This window comes from Archocentrus centrarchus, chromosome 19, assembly GCF_007364275.1.
Source record: "Archocentrus centrarchus isolate MPI-CPG fArcCen1 chromosome 19, fArcCen1, whole genome shotgun sequence".
In the NCBI taxonomy this organism is placed as follows: domain Eukaryota; kingdom Metazoa; phylum Chordata; class Actinopteri; order Cichliformes; family Cichlidae; genus Archocentrus; species Archocentrus centrarchus.
In genome coordinates, this window is record NC_044364.1 from 1,770,420 (window position 1) to 1,792,406 (window position 21,987).

The following is a 21,987-nucleotide window of genomic DNA, read 5'->3' on the forward strand; positions in this document are numbered from 1 at the left end:
CTTTCAGTTCTGACGGTGCTTTTCCACATGTGCCAACAGCCAGTTCCACAGGCACTGATGCACCCCCACACCATCAGAGATGCAGGCTTTGGACCTGAGAGCTGATAAGAAGCCAGATGGTTCCTCTCCTCTCTGGTCTGGAGGATGTGGGAATTATGTTTTCGAAAAATGGAAACATGGAAATTTGTGTTTGATCAATGCTTTGCCACATCAGTGCAGCAAAAAGACCAGCTCAGTTCTGACTTGAGTCAGGACCATCGCACACAGGCCCACATATCAGCTGTTTCATATGAATTCAGTGACTTTGTCCCAAAGACATACTGGGGTTAGGTTAATTGATGATTTTAAATTACCCATAAGTGTGAATGGTTGTCTCTTTCTGTGTTAGTCCTGCGACAGGCTGGTGGCCTATCCAGGGTGTACCCCACCTCTCGCCCTATGTCAGCTGGAATAGGCTCCATTATTTCACATGACCCTCTGAGCACATGCAAAACACTCCATTTCAGTAATCCAACCACAGCTGAGTCTCTGTGGAACATTTAGCTGCAGTGACTCAGATCCAGATGGAAGGAGAGCAGAGTGACACTTTAACCACTGCTTTATTTCTGTATATTATTATAGTATCATTTTCTGTGAGTGTAAATGTACAAATCATGTGATATTTTTACCTGCACATCACCTTTGATACATTTAAGCTTCACAAGAATAGAAAACATGAAAAGCCTGTAAAATGTGCTGCACATATTCACATTAAGACAACAAATACATTGTATTTATATGCACATTTCAATCCAAATGTATCATATGGATACTTATAACTGGCCTGACATTTTACAATGTGATACATTTTACAGCATGAGAAATAAACGCTGCTGTTTGTGTACAGGATAACATTCACTGTGCGAGAACTAATATCAGGTGAACATTACAAGCCTGCAATTGTGTGCAATTCACTGAATTCATTTTCAGTACATAAGACTCAGATTGGTGCATTTATAGGTATGGATAAAGCTCAGATATTTGACTGCTTCTTTGGTGAATCTATAGTAAACACCTTTCATACTGGGAGGTGGTAACATGAACCCTGACTGAAAACGATTTATTTTACTGGGAACCATGCTCAGTGCATTAACCTATTAGAACCTCAATGCAAAAATGTTCTCCGAGGGTTCCTGTTCCCCTCCTCTCCATACATTCAAACCTCCTGCTCACTGTGCAGTTTGAATCCACCTTGTTGGCTGTGAGTTGCCATGATTCAGAGAAGGCCACTGCACTGGAAACATGACCTGGTTGGTAATCCAGTCAGAACTCACTCTCTTCCAGAATCTCTTCCATGGTCTCCCCGAGCGTCATCTCACCATCACTGCTGGACAGACTCTTCCTGGTGAGAAACTCAAGCCCCGTCACATCATAACCATTCAATGCTTGACCCTTAATTTCTCCTATTTCCCTGCCTCTTCCGTGGACGGCCACCCGAAGCAGGTGGGGGTGTGTCGCCGAAGTCCCGCCCTCGTCATAAGAGTCACTCTGTCGAGAGCACCGTGGGTGGCGTCCTCGAGTACATTTCCACAGGTGCTTTAGGGGCACCCCCTGAAAACAGGTCCTGACCTTAAAGTGGTTGGTGAACAAGAAAAGCTGCCAGCGCTTTTTTAGTTCAGCTTGCACCTAAAGATAGAAGCCCCCAGTTATTCTTACATATATGCACATATTGACATGTTGCTTCAATTTTTGTAATTTCTTAACTTTGTATTTAAAATTTAGTTTTCTTGCACAGATTTTTTACATTTTCACGTGTCTTTTATTTAACCTTATTTTTTTACTTGCTGAAAATTCAGTATACATAAAGTTATTTTGGTGAGTGAGTTAGTGCCAGGTGATAAATATATGTTTAATATTCACCCTCTTTTTAGACCTGATTCTGTCTTTAACGAGTCATGACAAAAAAAATGCAGTTTAGCAGTTACCTAAAAATGTTGTCTGCTGTTTGTCAGGAAGCACTCCTCTGATGGGCCTATGGTCTCAGTCACTGGTCTCAAGTCTTATTGAATACATCATCATGTTTATTATGTACATTATGGTCCCCATTGGAGTACAAAAGGAAGGACAGAGCAGGGAACTTTGAGACTGAGAAGTCGCTGCCATACGAGTGCAACTGTCCATCAGTTTCTCTCACTCATGACATTTGATGTCAAAAAGCAGCAACAAAGCTCAGTTCTCTGGGTGATGTAATGGTGGGTGCATCAAACAGTAGATGTGTGCATGTTGGGCTGCCTGTACATGTGCAGTAGCACATAACGCTTACAAATTCTCTTATTTTAAGACGTTTTAAGGTTCGGTTTGTGTTTGGGTCAGGTCAGATTTATGGTAAGTTAAGGTTGGTGTCAGATTAGGTTGGGGTTGGGGTACTACCTAGTTCATGGTCACCACTGTCTCCATTGTGAATGCCAATGTGCACCAAAAGTGGGTTCACAATTGCCGGTGCACGCTGCACTTTGGTGTCAGTTTGGCTTGTTGTGCACCTCTCGGTTTTTGTGATGATCATAGTCAGTCTTTACCTCTTCCAATCATTTATCATTACAGGAGCTCAGAGAACTACAGAGAGAGAGATGTTGCAACAGGCTGAGAAGATGTGACTTTCTGATCCATGTTCTCCTGTTGCTGTACCAGTGCTGATGCAGCTGGTACAGGAAGCCTGCTGTTCAGGAGAAGATTGCAGCGAGTCACTGTGGTGACTTCACAGTTGTCACATTTGATACATGTAACAACTACTGCAGTGACCATAAACTAAGCTTAAGGTCATGCTACTAGTTAATGTATCCTCTGGCTAATGTACCAGTAGCTACAGTAAGACGTGTCGTGTAGTAACGTAGGGGTAGTTTAACTGCAGACCCTTCTCGAGTCGTGACTGAAAGTATTAAAACTGAGTTCATTAGTGCAGATGTTAAAGTTTCAAGCAACAAAACAAGAAACAGCATGTATCTCATTTATTTGTTTCTGGATCTTAGTATACACTTTTCCTGATATCATAGGAAAGCAAGCTCTAATCTTATTACAGAGATTAGAGCATACTATAGGTATTAAAGGTACTGCACTGCAGTGGTTTGAATCATATTTATCTCATAGACTCCAATTTGTTCATGTAAATGGGGAGTCTTCTTCACACACTAAGGTTAATTATGGAGTTCCACAGGGTTCTGTGCTAGGACCAATTTTATTTACATTATACATGCTTCCCTTAGGCAGTATTATTAGAAAGCACTGCATCAATTTTCATTGTTATGCAGATGATACTCAGCTTTACCTATCAATGAAGCCAGATGACACACATCAATGAGTTAAACTGCAGGAATGTCTTAAAGATATTAAGGCCTGGATGACCTCTAATTTCCTGCTTCTAAATTCAGATAAAACTGAAGTTCTTGTTCTCGGCCCCACAAATCTTAGAAACATGGTGTCAAACCAGATACTTACTCTGGATGGCATTACTTTGGCCTCCAGGAACACTGTGAGAAATCTTGGAGTCATTTTTGACCAGGATATGTCCTTCAATGCACATATTAAACAAATATGCAGGACCGCTTTTTTGCATTTGTGCAATATTTCTAAAATTAGAAACATCCTTTCTCAGAGTGATGCTGAAAAGCTCATTCATGCATTTATTACTTCTAGGCTGGACTATTGTAATTCATTATTATCAGGCTGTCCTAAAAGCTCCCTGAAAAGCCTTCAGCTGATCCAAAATGCTGCAGCTAGAGTACTGACAGGGACTAGAAAGAGAGAGCAGATTTCTCCCATATTGGCTTCTCTTCATTGGCTCCCTGTTAAATCTAGAATAGAATTTAAAATTCTTCTCCTCACATACAAGGTCTTGAATAATCAGGCACCATCTTATCTCAAAGACCTCATAGTCCCATATCACCCCAACAGAGCACTTCTCTCTCAGACTGCTGCTTACTTGTGGTTCCTAGGATACTTAAGAGTAGAATGGGAGGCAGAGCCTTCAGCTTTCAGGCCCCTCTTCTGTGGAACCAGCTTCCAGCTTGGATTCGGGAGACAGACACCCTCTCTATTTTTAAGATTAGGCTTAAAACTTTCCTTTATGATAAAGCTTATAGTTAGGGCTGGATCAGGTGACCCTGAACCATCCCTTAGTTATGCTGCTATAGGCCTAGTCTGCTGGGGGGTTCACATAATGCACTGTTTCTCATTCACCTTATTTACTTTGTTTATACTCCACTCTGCATTTAATCATTAATTGATATTAATCTCTGGCTCTCTTCCACAGCATGTCTTTCTCTCCCCTCAGCCCAACCGGTCGCAGCAGATGACCCCCCCTCCCTGAGCCTGGTTCTGCTGGAGGTTTCTTCCTGTTAAAAGGGAGTTTTTCCTTCCCACTGTCACCAAGTGCTGCTCATAGGGGGTCGTTTTGACTGTTGGGTTTTCTCTGTATTATTGTAGCGTCTTTACCCACAATACAAAGCGCCTTGAGGCGACAGTTTGTTGTGATTTGGCGCTATATAAATAAAATTGAAATTGAATTGAATAACTGTACTTATTGTACACTGACAGAAGAAAAACATACCTCTCCATTAGCAAAGCAGTACAGAACAGCCACCAAGAATCCCTAAAATAAAAAGATTGTTTACAACAAATAGCAGTTGTGAACGATGAGTCATTATATCAGGTGTATGACTGTTATTATCAGTGTTACCTGGAAAGAGCTGAGGGTGAGGTTGACAAAGTTCCTGGCATAGCGGCTGCTCCCCTCCACACATTCATCTATCAGCACGGTGAAGACCACCTCGTGGATTCCAAGCAGGGGAATCAGCACCAGTGTTGCTCTGGCCAAGCTAAAGTTCAGAATGAGAATATTTACAGTGGAGATTTAGAAGGACAGAGTGGAGGAAAAAGAGAGATTCTATAACTCATGCATACATTTTTGTATACACGAGCCCCCCCCCCCCCCCCCCCCCCCCCCCCCCCCCCCCCCCCCAGTGTGACATTTATGGCCAGAGCTTTGGGGGTGACATTTGAATTTGTGCTGCACATGGTGAGTGATTAACATTTAAATGCTAAACCGGGAGCCTATTGTACCAGTTTATAGATGAGACTGGAAATAGATCTAAAGGTCGAGCTTGTATCCTGACATTTAGATGAGGAAGCAGTAACAATCTTAAATACCTGTATCTGTAGTCGGTAAATTTAACCTGATCTGCTTTCAGCTTGGACAGCAGCAACATCAGAATCTTGATAAAGATGAAGAAAATAACCTGTGATGTACAACAAAGGACGACTTAAACATATTATAAGCCTAAATGTCTTCTGTCAGTATGAATATCACATGCCAGCACGAGGCAGAAACCATTACATGGAGCATAAATCAGGGGAAAATTCACTTGAAGTCTAGCACCAAAGGAGCCACATGACACATCTGTAACTAATGAGACTGTGCTCTGGTTGTTTGACTGGTTAAGAAACTTCACTTACTAGCACTGATAATGTGATCGGACCCCTTATAATCCACCAGAACCCTCTGTTAACGATGGACCAGCATCTAAGCAATGAAAGTTTCCCAAGTCAAGCCACGATCTGTTAAACTGATCCATTTATTATGAAACATGTATTGAGACACTTACTCTTTGTTTTCATATAAAATCTTCACCACTGTCCACGGTGTCACAAACAAGACGGGAGTTCCTGAAAAGCATGAGATGCTAGCTGAAACTGTAGCATTAACAGATCAGACCTAAATATACACGAATCAAATTAAACATGAAAATGTGATCCATGTCTTTAAGAGCAGAACACACTGGGCCAGAATATTTCACCATTTTAAGCTCAGTAGGCTGTCAGTAGGTGTGCCTCCTAATGAGACGATGGATGGTGTCCTGTGGCATCTCTTTCCAGACCTGGCAGCTTCAAATGGACCGAAACATACTGTCTGTGCACCAGGAGGAACCCAGGACCCACTGCACCAGCGTAGGGTCTGACAGTGAGTCCAAGGATTTCATCCTGATACCTGATGGATAGGGTTGCTGCCCGTTCCGTAAAATACAAAATCGTCCCTTATTTGGCAGTAACTGCCAAATAAGGGACGATGGCAGTCAGGGTGCTGTTGCCCAGCCTGCAGAGGTCTGTGTGTCCCTCCATAGATATGCCTCCCCAGACCATCACTGACCCACCAAACCGGCTGAACGATGTTACAGGCAGCATAACATTCTCCACGGCTTCTCCAGACCCTTTCATGTCTGTCACATGTGCTCAGGGTGGACCTTGTTTTTCCCTGGGAAAAGTGGTGGACCTGCCAGTTGTGGTATTCTATGGCAGATGGACTCCACGGTGCCAGGCTGTGGGCACCTCAGGCCCTCAGGCCGCCCTCATGAAGTCTGTTTCTGATTGTTTGCTCAGAGACATTCACACCAGTGGCTGCAGGAGGTCATTTTGTAGCTCTGCAGTGCTCATCCTGCTCCTCCTGCACAAAGGAGCAGATCCTGGTCCTGCTGATGGGTTAAGGATCTTCTCCGGCCCTGTCCAGCTCTCCTAGAGTAACTGTCTGTCTCCTGGAGTCTCCTCCATGCTCTGAGACTGTGCTGGGAGACACAGCAAACCTTCTGCCAATTGCACGTATTGATGTGCCATCCTGGAGGAGCTGGACTACCTGTGCAGCCTCTGTAGGGTCCAGGTATGACCTCATGCTACCAGCAGTGACTCTGACCCTAGCCAAATGCACAACTAGTGAAAACCAGTCAGAAAAGATGAGGAGAGAAAAATGTGAGTGTCCTCCACCTGTAAACCATTCCTGTTTGGGGGTGGGGTGGGGGGGGGGGGGGGGGGGGGGGGGGTCTCATTGTTGCCCCTCTAGTGCACCTGTTGGTAATTTGATGAACACCAAAGCAGCTGAAACTGATTAATAACCCCCTCTGATACTTACTGACCTCATCAATATCACAGAGGTTTACTGACTGATGCTATGCGATTAAAAAGTTTTTCTTTAATTTTTTGAGCAGACACTTCAGATGCATAAATAGCTTATCTGTGACTCACCCCATCCTAGCAGCATATATTTCTTCAGCAGACACCTCTTGGTCAGCACAGCAGTGAAGAGCAGCGTATGGAGGAAAACGGCCTCCACCAAGAGCCAGAAGTAGTTACAGGCCACAAAGTACTCCATGCACACTTTGGACAATCTGCAGATTATCACGATCTGTTAAAGTGTAGGTTTCAGGTAGATTAGTCTCAAAACTGTATCCACCGAAAAGAACAACCAAATAAGGAGACCTTACTATTGGTCTTAGAAATAAGGCAGTGGCGAGTGTACCGTAGAGTTTGAGTAGGCGTTCCAGCCAGGGTCGTCCTTTGGTAAGTTGGAATACATGAGGTGCATTATGATCTCTTTAGAAATGATAGCTACAGCTCTCAGGATGAATGACACAAACAGATTCATATGGATGTAGTTCCGGGTACAGTGAAGCTTCCTGGTAAGCAAATACAGGAGCAACAAAAGCATTGATCCTTACTTGTTGTGCCCTCAGTAAAAGCATTACTGAGGGCACATGTCACAACATAAGTGGAAATGAAAAATGATCGAGGCTCACACAGCCACGTGGAAATGCTTGTGGTTTATAATGCCATTAACAATGAAGGCTCATTTCCATAGGCTTGTAAATATGTCCAGTTGGGAACTGCAGTTGGAGGGAATTAGTCTATAAACAGAATTACTTATAGAAGCTGTATCCTGCCAAGTGAAAATGGATGTAACATAAAATATTGGAGATGTTTATTAGGCCTCAAGGATATTTTCAGTTATCATCCAAATGTAGTGCCAAAATGTAACATCTGCAGTAAATTTCAAGTCTGAGTCGATCTGCTAAAAATGCAAATAGCAGAAAATGCCTTTACCCCCCCCCCAAAAAAAAATAAAAATAAAAATCTTCCATATATGGCAGCCAGTATCCCATCACAGTGACACTGTCTGTGGTTGGCAGTTAGATTTTATAAATGATCTTGCACAAATGACTACACTGTTATTATGTTACCATCTGCCAGATCTGATGACCTCAGGCCACCCTCATGAAGTCACAGTTCACACCAGCTACAAAGCTAACACCAAAGTCCTCATAAACCTTTATAAACTTCATTTTCATGAGCATTAAAAACCTCTCCCCCCCTGGCCACTAACCTCAGTACGCCCATTAGCAGAGTGGCCAGTGTGAGAGACACCAGGGACAAGGAGTATCCGATGACAGAGATGAGCCTGAGGGCCGTCTGACGCAGTATTTCATCCTCCTGGAAACACACAAATACAATAAAACTGACACAACACAATACAATACTTCTTTAGCACAACACATCTGATTATGGACAACCAAGAAAACAATTCCTGATGATCTTTCTAGGACTTTTATCCCTTTTAGAAACCACAAACTGTGAAATGGCTACCTCACTTTCATCCTTAAAACCTAAGGGGACCTGAATCTGTGTGATACACACCCGGTCCCTCACCTTGTCTTTAAAGTAATGGTGCTCCCAGCATTCTGAGACATCCCTCCAGGCCTCGGAGGAGTTCTCCATCGGCCGCCAGCTCCCGTTTTCCAAGCATTCTCTGTGTGCCCTCCTGGAAGTGTCTGGAGGGAATCGGAAGAAACATTGCCTGGCATTATTTCCTCTGACAGTTCAGTGAGAAGAAAGGCTGAGTAGCAGGGTGATCATCATTTTAGGTTTATTGTTTTACATTTATTTGGGGTAGGCAGGAAGAGTCTGTAAATAACATTAGCAAGATATCAGAAAAAAAAAAATTCTGATTTTTACAAAAAATGACTCATTTTGGCCCAAAATTCAAAGGTTAGGGAATCGGGGAGAATTCACTTATAGTTTTGTTGCTATGCCTGCTCTTATTGTGAAGTGCAAGTTTAACAGCTAAGAATATAATTATATCAAAATTTAACAGTGCATCATGTTTCACTACAACCATATTGTATCTTCAGTTGGGCAACACACTGCAGAGCAGTTGTAACAAGACTGTACACACAGTAAATGGTTGAACTGCCCCCAGCTCTGCTTTCACTGCTTCAAGATCAGTTATGATGGGAACATGATATACACATGCACCAGTAAGTGTGGAAACAACGATGGCAGCAGTGATTACTCTGATTTTTCATCTCAGCAGAGAAGTTGTCTCTTGATAATCTCGTTGGCTGATCTGTGTGATGTTAGAGTGCAGATTCAGGTCAACTCCTACAACATGTGAAGACTTCAACACACATTTTCATATTAACGTGTGTGATAAACCACTTAAACAGCTGATTTGATAATGCACCACATTCATTTTTAAATATCTGAACAGACACGATTTTATACAATATGATGCAACACTTTAGTTTAAACAGAATCTAAAATGCCTTAAACGACATGGAGCCTGTTTCTGTAGAATAATAAGAACTAACTACTCTCAGGTCACACTAACTATTGTGACTATTCTGATTGCTGTAGAAGTAATAGTCGCCCCCTCGGCTCCCGCAGTTTAAAACACCAACAAGACGAACTGCACGTGGTTCGATGAGCGTGACAGTGCTGACAGTCTCCTGCATCTTGCTGCACTCTGCCTGAGCTCTGAACTTTCTCTTTCCTAGTTACTCTTTCTGGAACAGTTTCCTTCATTTTAGGGTTAATGAACCCAGAGCTGTTTGCTAAACCTGCTTCCTGGAACGGGGCCCAGGTTGGAGTGGGAGCTGCACCTCATGCTATGTTCAGGTCAGCGATGTAACAATTTTGTGATACTGTCACGGCTCGGGACAACACTGTAATAGTTTGTCATAAATACATTGCAGTGATACTATGATACCTACAGTGTGGTGAATGTTTGTGAATGTTTTATTCTGGATTATTGCAACAGGGCACCAACCTGACCCAACTGAAAATGATGTGAAGGTCACTCAGTTACGGATCTGCAGCTTCACATTGAGAGTGTGACTGTGGAATCAGATATTTGGATTTTGACATTTAACGGCACTGTCGATCCTGTGACTTGTTTGTGATATTTTTGGTGCAGTCTTGTGATGAATGAATGAAGTGAAAGCTGGAGAAGCTTAAAGGGTGGTCTGTGTAATGAAGTTATTTTTAATTATTTGCTTCTGCAGTCATAGAGTGATAAAATGGAACCTTACCCTCACCGATCCACGGCAAGAACGAAGGACAGGGGATGGACACGTTCCCAGAATGGGAATGGGGCCAACACACAAACATGTCAAATTCTCCTTTGCAGTAGTTTCCTGCAATAAAAATAATGTTTGAGCCGTTCATAAAGATAGTAAAAATCTAAATCATTAACACACTGCAGGAGGCTTACCAGTTTTTGAGGGTGCGCTCACTACCAGAGTTTTATTGCAGTTCTTCGAGTACTCATTTCGCTTGGCTATCAGACTTTCCAGCAGTGACCCTGTGACCTTCAGTACACATGGAGAAAGAAGTGAGAGACGAGTTCAGCGTGATATCTGGAGAAGAATAGTCGAAGATGTTGGCATAAAAGAGAACCCTTAAAGATCCTGTGTGTGTAATGTTTTTTTCAATTAAATTTAATTCAAACAAATTAAATTAAATGTTGCCTTTTCCTTTTAGCCCTACCCTCAATTACTCACCCTTGTGTTCTTAATGACTTTCCTGACTGACTAACTGCACCATCTCATGGTACAAACTTGTGTTACATGAAAGTACAGATTGGTTCTGGTCCAACTTCAGGAAGACGGTGAGGGCAGAGCTGAAGATGGTAAGAAGTGACCAAAAATGAGTTCATCAGGGAGACGGCTCAGGTTTGGAGATAAGTCAGAGGTTAAGGGGTGTTGAATATGGAGGAAGACCTCAGATGAGAAGGAGGACATGCAGAGGGTTGTTGTGACAGAGGAGAATGCTGGGATGGGGTGAGATGGAGGCATCTAAAGCAGAACTGCAGAAATCAGTAATTCTGAGCTGGTTGGCTGCATTTTATCCTCTGCAGAGACACGTGAAAGGCATTCATCTTCTCTGAGCCCCAAGCAGCCACAGGAGCTGCTGCATGTGGTATTTGTCGATCAACAGGTCCGTGCCCTCAGGACCACAGCGCACCATCGATGTCAAAAAGCTGTGAAGGCAACAAATCTGGAGCAGAGACGTGATGCTGTCATGTTGACGTGAAGCAGAATCTCAGAGGAATGTTTCCAGCTCCTCGTTGAATCCACGCCACAGAGAAATGAAGGTATCAGCATAAAGTGGCTGATGAATGTATACACAGTATACTTTTCTCCATTCACCTTACGCATCATCATATGGGGCATTTTAAATAAAAATACTAATTAGTGCAGATTTAATATTAAACCCAAAATAGCACTGATCTGAATGAGTTCATCAGTGTTTCTGATGCAAACCTCACAGAATGAACTTCAAAAATAAACATTACTCAAAATGTCCCTCAGAAGGAATTTATGACAGTTTGATTTATTTATTTATTTTGCTCCCAAATAAGTGAAAATTCAATCAATTGTTAAATCATGTGAAAATTAAAATCATACATTGTTGATTTAATTACAGCCGTCATTCAGTTTAACTGTTTCTTCCATTTAATGACTGTAAGATTTAATCTCGTGCAGCATCTGCAGCCCACAGATCCTGTGTGCAGTAAATATTGCAGTATTCATATTTACCCACTTGGTGGGAGTATTTCATCGGGAGCAGCTTCTGTTACTGGGGGGAACATTTTCATCTGAGTGTGATCTGCAATTGATACGGGCAATTTATCAATCCAGCTCTCTGCATCAGTGCAGCAGTGCAAACACACCTCAGTGATATAAACAGTGTGTATGGGTGTGTCCTGCGCTCGGTCATAAATTATAATTCCTCCTTAATTTGCTCTCATTAGTGAGACATATTAGTATTTCCTGAGAACTGCTTTTACCACCCCCGTCTTTTATAGATGAGCATCAGGGCCGAGGACGGCGGCTCTCCTATCCGAGTCCCAGCCTTCACATCACGATGAGAGCAGCAGCTGAGCTCGGCAGCCACCTGCGGCTCTCAGACTCTCTCCTGTGAGCAGCTGATAGAGAGCGTTTGGATTCACTGAGGCTTGTCTTGTCAGGAACCCATCCAGAGCGATATAAGGCAAAGCCAAGAGCTGCTATCTCCCTGTCTGCTTGGATTTCTCCTCTGGGCCTGAACTCCCTTCAGCTCCACAAAAAAAAGAAAAAAATTATCCTTATCATGATGAAGATGAATATGAACTCTGATGTTTTTTTCCTTGTGCGTCAAAAACTTCTTTTTTTTGCTTTTAGTCCCTTGTGTAAAAAACTCCAAACATCTTCTCTTTTATGATTTCCAGCACAGGAAGTTGGTTGAGCATTTCACTAAAGGCAAGTAAATGCTACAGAAATACACAAGAGCCAGGGGGATCATATCAATGTATAAAAGTCAAAGTAGGATAAAAACAACCCACACTGTATTATATATCTGTCCTCAGTCAGCTGTCAGCAGGGCCGGTGTTTTACTGTGTTTCATGAGAAATACGAAATACAATCTTGCTTCATACCGCACTATAAAATGATCATTTTGGTCAAATTTAATAGGAAAGCCTAATGTGTGTGTGCAGGTACAGTTTACCTGATGGTTGTAGGTTATAAAGAGCAGTGAGAGCAGGAGGTTGGTCCTCTTGTGCCAGGCTGGCAGTGAAGTTGGCATGGTGCTGTGTTCACGTGGAAATCTATTGGTGTCTGGTCTCTGGACTTTCCTGCCACCTCATGCCTTCCCCTTGTGCTCGCCGGGCCTCTCACTCATCCTTGCTTTAGCTCCAGACTCCCACTTAGCACTGCTGTTCCAGCCCGACCGCGTCAAAGAGATGGATTTGAAATTGACCTCCTTCCAAGAAGCCCTGTAGGGAATTTGTTGGGATGACAGGAGGAAGATTTGCAAGAATTCTGATCAATGCTGGTCTCCCACCTGCACCAGTTATCCTTGTAATTCCTTAAAAAATTCCTGGATCCAACAATTGTTTCCACTCTACTTTATGGTTCTTTCAATGAACCCTTTGACCTGTTAATAACAGATTTCATGGAGCGTTAAGCTCGTCTGTTCATGAAGCGCTCTAAGGTTGAGGTGGAAGTGGATCTGCCTGTGCTCCCTGTGGACACAGAGCAGCTGAACGCGCCTGTGGATCCTCACCGACAGATCGCCTCTCCCACCCCGTCCTCTCCTAACCAATCAAGATAAGGCCCCGGGAGAAGCGGCCACATACGTGAACTAACTTTGTTGTCCAGGAAAACTGATCACACAGGAGCAAACGGGCACCCAGCATTAATTGGGATCTCATGCACTTATTCATTAAAAATATTAACACATGCAAACACAAGCAAATACCACCTTAACTTGCAGCAAAGAGGGAAGACACAGCTCCTCCCTTCTGTTTGAATAGCTCACATAGTAACTGGGCATCACCCAGCATTTCTGACACTAATGGGGGATCCAGTGTAAACTAACAGCCGCAGAAGCCAAACACAGACGAGCAAATTAGAGAGCAAAGAGCCAGAGTTGCTGCATTAAAAACCCATCTCAGTACATCATTAAGAATAAATAGCCTTGTGTAATTTATTTTTAATTGATAAACGCTAATTTCACAATCAGAAAGGAAGTCGTAACAATATTAGCTGATGAATTGATTCGTTACTTAAGCTGTAACTTGACTTTTTTGCAGAAACAGGAAACACTAAAAAGAAAAGAGATAATGTGTTTATATAACAGCAAGCCAAATAAAACCCTATAACTGATATTACATGAAGAACATGTATGTTTCTTAGTTTTTTGTGTATTTGTCACATTTAGTGATAATTAAGTAATTACATGATAATTACAGTAAGTGATAATTAGTAGAACTTACACTGTTTTATAGTGAAAAGCAAATAGAAACTGTAATATCTCCTTTACACATTAAACTCCATGATTGTGATTAAAGAAAGGAAGCAGAAATGAAGGGACGAACTCATCTGCTTTCAAACCCTCAATAATTCATTGTGAGGATGTGTTTTTGTTACATGTTCAGAAAGCTTTCAAATGTCTCTGTGATATGAATGTGACAGAATCCAGTGACCCTGATATGCACACTAACAGTGAAACTACCTTCTATAAGCATGGCAGCATAAAGCTGTGGCAGGATGTCCAGACTGTGCGCCTGCAGATCAGGTTTAGACCAGAGGGAAAATACATATATCAAATATGTGCAATGAAATTTGAAAGATTTAAATAGCAGTGAAGCAGTTTCGAGCAGCAGACTTATGGCCTGAGGGTTGTGGTGTGGAGGGATTCTCATTTATCGCTGGACACAGCAGGAAGGGAAGAGGCTGCTGAGGAGGTAATGTGAGAGTTCAAATGCGGCCATTTCAAAGCCGCTTAATGGCTGAAACCTCTCCCCTGGTTTATGCTCTGTTCAGGTTCCATTTATGAGAGCTTCACTAAACCTGAGAGCTGCTTTGAGTCTTTTACCATCATAATGATCAGGGGGCGGAGCAAAATGGCTAAAATAACTGGATAAATATCTGTTGTTTTATTTTAGTTTCAGCAAATATAATAATGATTATATACCCAAAATTGAAATGGGTAAAATGCATACAATACATAAATGTGATGCTGCATATATTAAACCATAAAACATAAAGTATGCTAATCTGTTAAGGATTTCTGACTGATTGCGACCGTTAAATAAAATAAACATTTACATGTGAATCAGAAGCCGTCAGATGTGCTCAGCACTGCCTGCTGTTGTCATGATTACAGACTCACATTCACACAACAGGTCAAAGTTTTGTTCTTAAATTCTGGGTTGAATAACAGAATACATATATATAAGTCAATATAACTGCATTTGGATTTGGAGGAGTTGGTAAGTCAGCTGAGGACATACAGTTTCTAGCTTGCTTCAGAAATTGAAGCTGGAAGTTACAGAGTTCAAAGTTCAAACTGAAATAAATCCATGAGATGAGGTTCCAGGGAGAGGAGACGAGAGCGTGGATCACACACAGAGCCTGAAATGATCACAGTGAGTGGAGGAAAAGCCGGTCCTTAAATATTGTGACCGATTAGGCAGCGATACAGGTGTGATGAGCCACTTGCTGCAGACCACACCTGGCTTGAAACCCCGATCACACCTGTGAGCAGGAGAGACCGAGATGGAGCAAAATCAGACGGGGGCTCCAGGTAACCATGACAGCTCTTAAAAAATATGAATTTAAAGAGAATAAGCTAAAACCCGGTTACCTCCTTATACAGTCATTACAGCTAAAATGCTAACAAAGACATTTTTCCACATTCAGAGGAAATTGTGTTCCAGCTCATTACATGAATGATATCCATCCTTCTTTAACTAATTAACAAACTGTAAAATACAAACACCAAAGTTGTAAAACCAACATAATAAAATTCACTCAACAGAGCCGAGGCTAACAGATTAAATGCTAATTCTCAGTGTTTTCTGCCTCTATCACAATCACATTTAATCAATTTAGCTTTAAATTTCTTTGTGTTACAATGTGTGATCATTTAAAGACAACATTCATGTGAAACTCCTGTCAAATGTACGTAGCAGTTCATTATGGTGAGTGTGCTGTGCACATGAACGTATGTGTGGAACAGTGCTGACATGAACTATGTTTAAAGAAGCTCAGACTTTCAGCAGGTTAATTACCATCAGTTTGTGCTCTTTACAGCATTCTCAGGATCACGTCTGTTACCTTAAACCTTATTAAGAACTTCACTGCTGGTGGTGAAGTAAAAAAAAAAGAAAGCCCCAGGATTCAATGTTACACTGACACGTTTTAGATTAATTTTACCTTCAGTCCCAAACGAGCAGTCATAAATTTAGGGAGAGAATTTCACGTGAAAGTTGAAAAGGTCAGGGAGGTGCTGACTACATCTCTCCACACCACCTCCTCAGAGTAGCTCCGTCTTTTAGACAGCGTAGTTTGGGGTGAGGTAGAGATGGGGGGCGGGTGTCATTCTTACATGTATTAGGCAAACACAGCCCTGCAAATGTTTACGCTCTCCTGCAAATGGTTTACCAGACAGGACAGGTGCTATGTGGAAGCTTAAACAGGTTGCAGTGCTGCCGCGTAAACTGTTTGGATCTCTGAGGCCCGGGCGCCTGCCCTGCTGCGCTCGGGAGTCGGAGCTTTGGTCGTTTTTCAGATAAAAAGTACAAACATTTCTCGGTAAGGAGGCGAGGTGGTGTGAAGATTCTGTTATTTAACAGCCCTGTGGCAGAACATGACAGATATATTTAATCTGTTAAGTCATGGGTTCATCAATAGAATATAACTACTGTGATATAGTTATTAACAAACTGCAGCAGCTGTGTTGATATTTTAATGCAGGTGATGTTTTAAAGATTACCTGCATTAAATATTATGTATTTGAAGTACTTGTGTACTCTGTACAGTGCAGTTTGTAAATACAGATAAATGCATATAGGGAACATGCACGTGCACATATCCTTTCGTTTATATTCTTGCTAATCCAGAGTGATGGCTGGGGCAGGGAGGGATAGAGGACGGGAGCAAACGGCAGCTCTCAGCCGGAAAAACAAACGGGCTGAGGCCGCAGCTAAAGAAGCCCGGGGACGCTCGGGAACATACTGTCCACGGGTTTGCCTGGGTCAACATCACTCACAGCTTCAGGCACCGCATCGTCTGGTAGCCAGATAACAACATTAGACCCGCATCAATGTAGCGGGCAACCCTGATGGTCAAGGCTGCAACAAGAAAATCAAAGTTTTAGATCCAATTCCAAGAACAGAAACACATCAAAATGACAACATGGTGAGTTTTCTGCATTTTGTTGCTGTTGGATAAATTATCAAAGGTTATTTGGTTGATGGTTCTGATGACTGAAGCAGAGCTACTGTTAATGTATCACCTGTACGTTTTCTACAAGTAAAAATGTCTGATGCAAAGAGGCTCACTGGGTGGTGCATTAGCTCTGGTTTCTGTATTTGTGAACAATATGAACACATGTATACTGACATGCAAGGATGCCGCATAAACAACATATACATAATAAAATGGGTGTTACTTCTGCTGGCCATTAGAAAGGTTTAATGCACTCCAGAAGTGAGTTACTAGCCACAGATTCTTCAAATGACCGACTTCACAGCATTAAAAACCAGTTTACAGCCTGGTAAGAAAAAAGGTTTCGGTCTCCATGGAAAGTCTCCCTCTTCGTTGTAACCTTGGGCTGGTGGGCGGTAAAACCCATCCATGTGGATACTGTAGTTTGGGGTGTGGCTGCTTTGATTGACAGGTGTTCTGACAGACAGCTGTTGCTTATTGGTATCTGCTAAACCCCACCCTCACTAACTGGAGTCACTGAGCTGGACCCCTCCCCTGTATTTGTGCTGTTGCAGCATTTTAGTTCAATTATTTTTCTACTAATCTAATTTCTAATAATTATCTTTCTGTTGTGTAGTACAGACCATGAATGAAGCTTGTGCTTCAGTTTTGGTGAATAAAATTCCAGTATTTTAGTCTGATACTTGGCACTCTTTGTGTGTCTGTCCAATACCCCGGTGCAGTTTATGATTACAGCTTTTAAGCAAACCTGCTAGCCAGGCTTAGCTGATGACGTAGAACTACAGCCTCTTGTTCACTTATGGCTCCAAAACACCAAAGTTGAGGCTCCAAACTGCAGAATACAGAATCAGTGGGTAATCTCATGCCATCACTTATAGTCTATAGGTGAAAAAAGCTGTACAGTACAGAAAATGTGATGCTTTTGTATGATGTCATTTTGAATTTAAAAAATGCTAACTTTTTCAGGAAGACACCTGAAATAAAATTATGAACATGTACATGAGAATTGCAGGACTCGGAACACAAGACGTAAACTCAAAAACCAGCTTCACTGATGAGCACTTACAAAATAAAAAAAAAAAAAAAAGCAGATTAGGAGCGAATATTTCAAAGCTAAGGCTCTTCTACATAAACACGTTAGAAGGAAGGACACAGCCATCAGGCAGCAAGAACAGAGGGAGACTCAGACAGGGAGATGGAAAAGACAGAGGAACACAGCTGAAACTCACTGGGGAAACAAGACAAAGGAGTCCAAACACACAAGAAAAGATACATTGCACTGTATTGTTGTCACATGAAAAACAAAGATTTAATAATTATGTGACCTTGACTTTTGACCTTGACCTCCAGGAGTTGATCTGTACTGATTTGGAGAATAATTGTGCAAGGTTTTTATCAAAATCCTTTAAACAATTTCTTAGATATGAAGTGGACATGAAAAAACCTTTTTAACCATATGATCTTGACCTTTGACCTTGACCCAGTGACCCCATATACAATCCCAATCATGCTTTGGTCAAAGGCTATCTACTGATGAAGTTTGGTAAGTGTAGGCCAAATGGTTCTTGAGTTATTGAGCAGACACAATCTTTCTATTTTTAGTGACAGCAACCTTTGACCTTGATCCAGTGACTCCCATATACAATCCCAACCTTGATCTGATGATAAGTTATTCACCCATGAAATTTGGTACAGTTCTCAAGTTAGTGAGCGGACTCTTCAGTGTATGTTGCCCAGACACCTGTCCGCCCGCCTGCCATGGGTGATCACACAATACGTCCCATCTTTCCACGAGCATATACAAACAGGGAGACCAGAGAGTTCAAAAAACAGACAGTTGTGGGGGTCGGCCCAACCATGGGACCAGGCAGTGGAGACAAAGCAGTTATGGGGACCAACCAGGCCTTGAGGCAAAACTTAGATGCTGAGGCCAGAAGTGAAATTCCTTCAGAGGCTGGCGTCTGCAGAGAAGGTGACAGGACACCTCAGGTGACTTGGCCAATGGCCGGTGTTGGCGGAAGAGTAGTGGCACAGAAACCACGCTCCCTTCCAAAGGAATACAATGTGTATCAGACTAAGACTCTTCTGGGTAAATACATTAGAAATAAGGAACAGCCATGCAGGAGCACACAACAAATCCACACACCAGGTAATTAGGGAGATAGAAAACACTGGGAAACACAGCTGAAACTCACTGGGGAAACTAGACAAAGGAAGCAAAACTAAACAGCGCACAAGAGATGGGACACGACCAAATAAGACAGGAAGAAAATAACACTGAGACACATAAACATCTGAACCTGACGCAAAGTCAGAACAGGAAACAAACACGGAGACAAGACTGACCTCACACAGGAGACACTAAGGACAAAATACAGAGACAAGACTAGGACAGACTGGACATAACATTATAAAACAAGGAACCGAGGACTCGAAGTACAGATAAACTCAGAAACACTAGGAAAGAAGATTACTCAAAGCACAACATATAGAACTAGAATATAAATCACATCTCAAATCCATAAAAATCCAGAAATCTGGGTCCAAGACTGAAGGGCCATGACACTTTAAATTATTAAACCTAGCTCTGTATAGCTGCACCCCGACACTGATATTAGTGACACAATGTTACACCTTAAAGTGTACTTGAAGATATTGCATTTGTGTCTTTTCGTCTCACTCGGCAGGGTTCTCGCCCTTTGTGCTTGTGTTTTGGGCCTAATATAGAAACATGCAGTGCACAGTTTCACCGGAATGAGCTGATGGAGACAAATGGCTAAGCTAACAGAGAAATCCTTGACTTGGGTAGTCATGACACCACATTTCCTGGTCTGACTCATTAACCTGTTACAGACGGGGTAGATGTAAAGCTGAGGATGCTGTAGGAGGAACAAGGGGGATCTAAATATACATCTCAAATCAGCTGGCACTTTTCCTACGCTAATGGAAACTGATGATATCTGTTTTTCTAGCGATGTCAGTTTGCTTTCGAGGTCTTGGAGAGATTTTTTTTTTTTCAAAGTAGCTGAAGGCGCTTTTCAATAGTAGCCAGGATCCTGTGGTAGGATGTAATATTGGCCATTGAAGCCATTAACAGGTCTGTGACACAGGACTCAACCCTCTAATTCCCTTTCAGCAGCTCAACATGTCCTTGAGCTGGCCAAATGAAAAATACCTCTTATTTCTTCATCTTCTTTGTAACACATGTTTTTATGGGAACCCCCCCTGCTGGAGATGGAAGGAGAGATGAGCTGGTGCAGGAAAGCAGAGAGGAGGAGGGTTTTGGGAATGTTGTCAGCTCTGCACTTCAAAGATTTATCATCCATTTCCATTTTCCCAAACACAGCTTCAGCACCAGAGTCTAAACAAGAAGCAAAGACTCCTAAATAACCTCACACAGCGACGTTCACAATAGAACTTTTCCACTATTAATTACTTTTGATGGCATGAATTAATACATACACTTGGGTATGTTTTTATGAGGAAGCCATTAAAAAATGTATTTGTAGATTAAAAACCTTTAATGATTATTTATTAGCAGAGATGAGATTGCAGTCAAACATGTTTATTCATGAGTGTAGTTTAGATTTAGAAGAGGGCTCATGAAAAGTTATAGACATGTTCATGTAGACAAGAGATAATCAGGATGTGTTCAAGCAGGTGAAAGTCTTAGATTGGATAAAAAAAAGGTCTCCTTGTGGAATATTACTTTGAAAATTACATAATCCTTGATACTGGAAGTCAGTTCTCTGCATTTTTTTTTGTGACTTATCTGTTTTGTTGCTTTGTGTATTTTCCAGAAAGTACGTCTCCTTCGCATGCTTTCGCACTCTTAGCCTGCATTCTGTTTTGCTCCAGCTGGCAGATAACGATCAAATAATTAATATTTCAAGCGTTTATCTGCTCCTCGTGGCAGTTTCGTGTACACACACTCGACAGCGCCGGACACTTCTTGGCCCGGCGTTTCGGCGCAGAAATGTTTCTGTTTTGTTTGTTCTGTAAGTCGAGGCCAGAGATACACTCATAACACTCAGAGCAGAGCTCGAGGATGCAGCTCAACGCTGCTTCAGGAGGACAAATGTCAAACACACGGAGCAAACAAGTCATTAAGGTGTAATTGATTCAGTGCTGCTGCAAGGTCACTGTGGTCAGATGTGAGCTATAATTATGCCTTATATTTCAACTTCTATGAATGCAGGTATTAATCTATTCGGGGCTGGATTTAAGTGCTGAGCAGAACTGGATCAAATGTGTGCTGTGGGGGTTTTGCACTTCTTGGTGTATTGCATGTTACGGCACTTGTGCACTTACTGGCAAATGCAAGCATGTGAGTCAGAGTCTAAGAATTATTTTGTTAAAAGAACAACAAAAAAACAGCAAAATGAAATTTTAAAACCTCCACAGTGTCGTCAGCTGTGACAGTGCAAAATAGACAAAGTAGACAAAAGACAATTATCTTTTTCAGGACAATCACTCAGTTTTTACAGTATAACAAGAGTTCCCAATGAAATTTAGGAGTTCAGTTCAGCCAAATACAGTCCTTCAGAGTCTGTCAGGGGGAAACCTCGACAGTTTGGGAGTGTCGTGGTCCTGCATCGTTGACCCAGCATTTCTGTTTTTGTACCTCCTTATTTTTGGTTTGAGGGTTCGGTTCTTGGTGTGTTTGATTGTATTCTATTCCTTGTTTCACCTTTCATGCTTCCTCTGAGTTCTCCATGTCTTCGTGTCCAGTCTCCACCTGTTAGTGATTTTGCTTTTAGTTACTTCCTGTTTTTATTTTGGTTGTCTTTTGTCTCATGTGTGCTGTGTTTAGTTTTGCTTCCCGTGTCTCGTTTCCCTGATATGTTCCAACTGTGTTCCTAGGTGTGTCCTCTTCCCCTAATCAACCACTAGTGTATTTATTGTCTCGTCTATCCTCTTCCTTTGTCAGATCGTCTGTTTTCCCTGCCCCTAGTGTTTCCCAGCCTTTGTGCTTCTCCTGGTAATTCCAGTAGCTTTTCCACTGTTTTTAGTTTTCAGGTTTCTCCAAAGTTTCTCCTTTTGGATTTCTGTTGTTTGTGTACTCTCCACCATCAGCCACATAAATGGTTTGCTTTTTGTTCAGCTTTGCCTGTTGCATGGGTCTGCATTTGGGTCC

General features: G+C 42.1%; 1 protein-coding gene across 1 annotated transcript; it reads right to left on the reverse strand.

The window, feature by feature from the left end:
• Positions 1-1,047: 1,047 nt before the first annotated feature.
• Positions 1,048-12,699, reverse strand: glp2r (glucagon-like peptide 2 receptor). The gene is made up of 13 exons (XM_030755654.1): positions 12,622-12,699; positions 10,346-10,442; positions 10,164-10,268; positions 8,503-8,624; positions 8,180-8,286; positions 7,319-7,475; positions 7,045-7,204; positions 5,637-5,697; positions 5,488-5,554; positions 5,182-5,270; positions 4,712-4,850; positions 4,583-4,624; positions 1,048-1,665 (listed from the first exon to the last, which is right to left on the reverse strand). The coding sequence occupies exons 1-13, from the start codon at positions 12,697-12,699 to the stop codon at positions 1,303-1,305; spliced, it is 1,587 nt and encodes a 528-aa protein (XP_030611514.1). The 3' UTR covers positions 1,048-1,302.
• Positions 12,700-21,987: the final 9,288 nt, after the last annotated feature.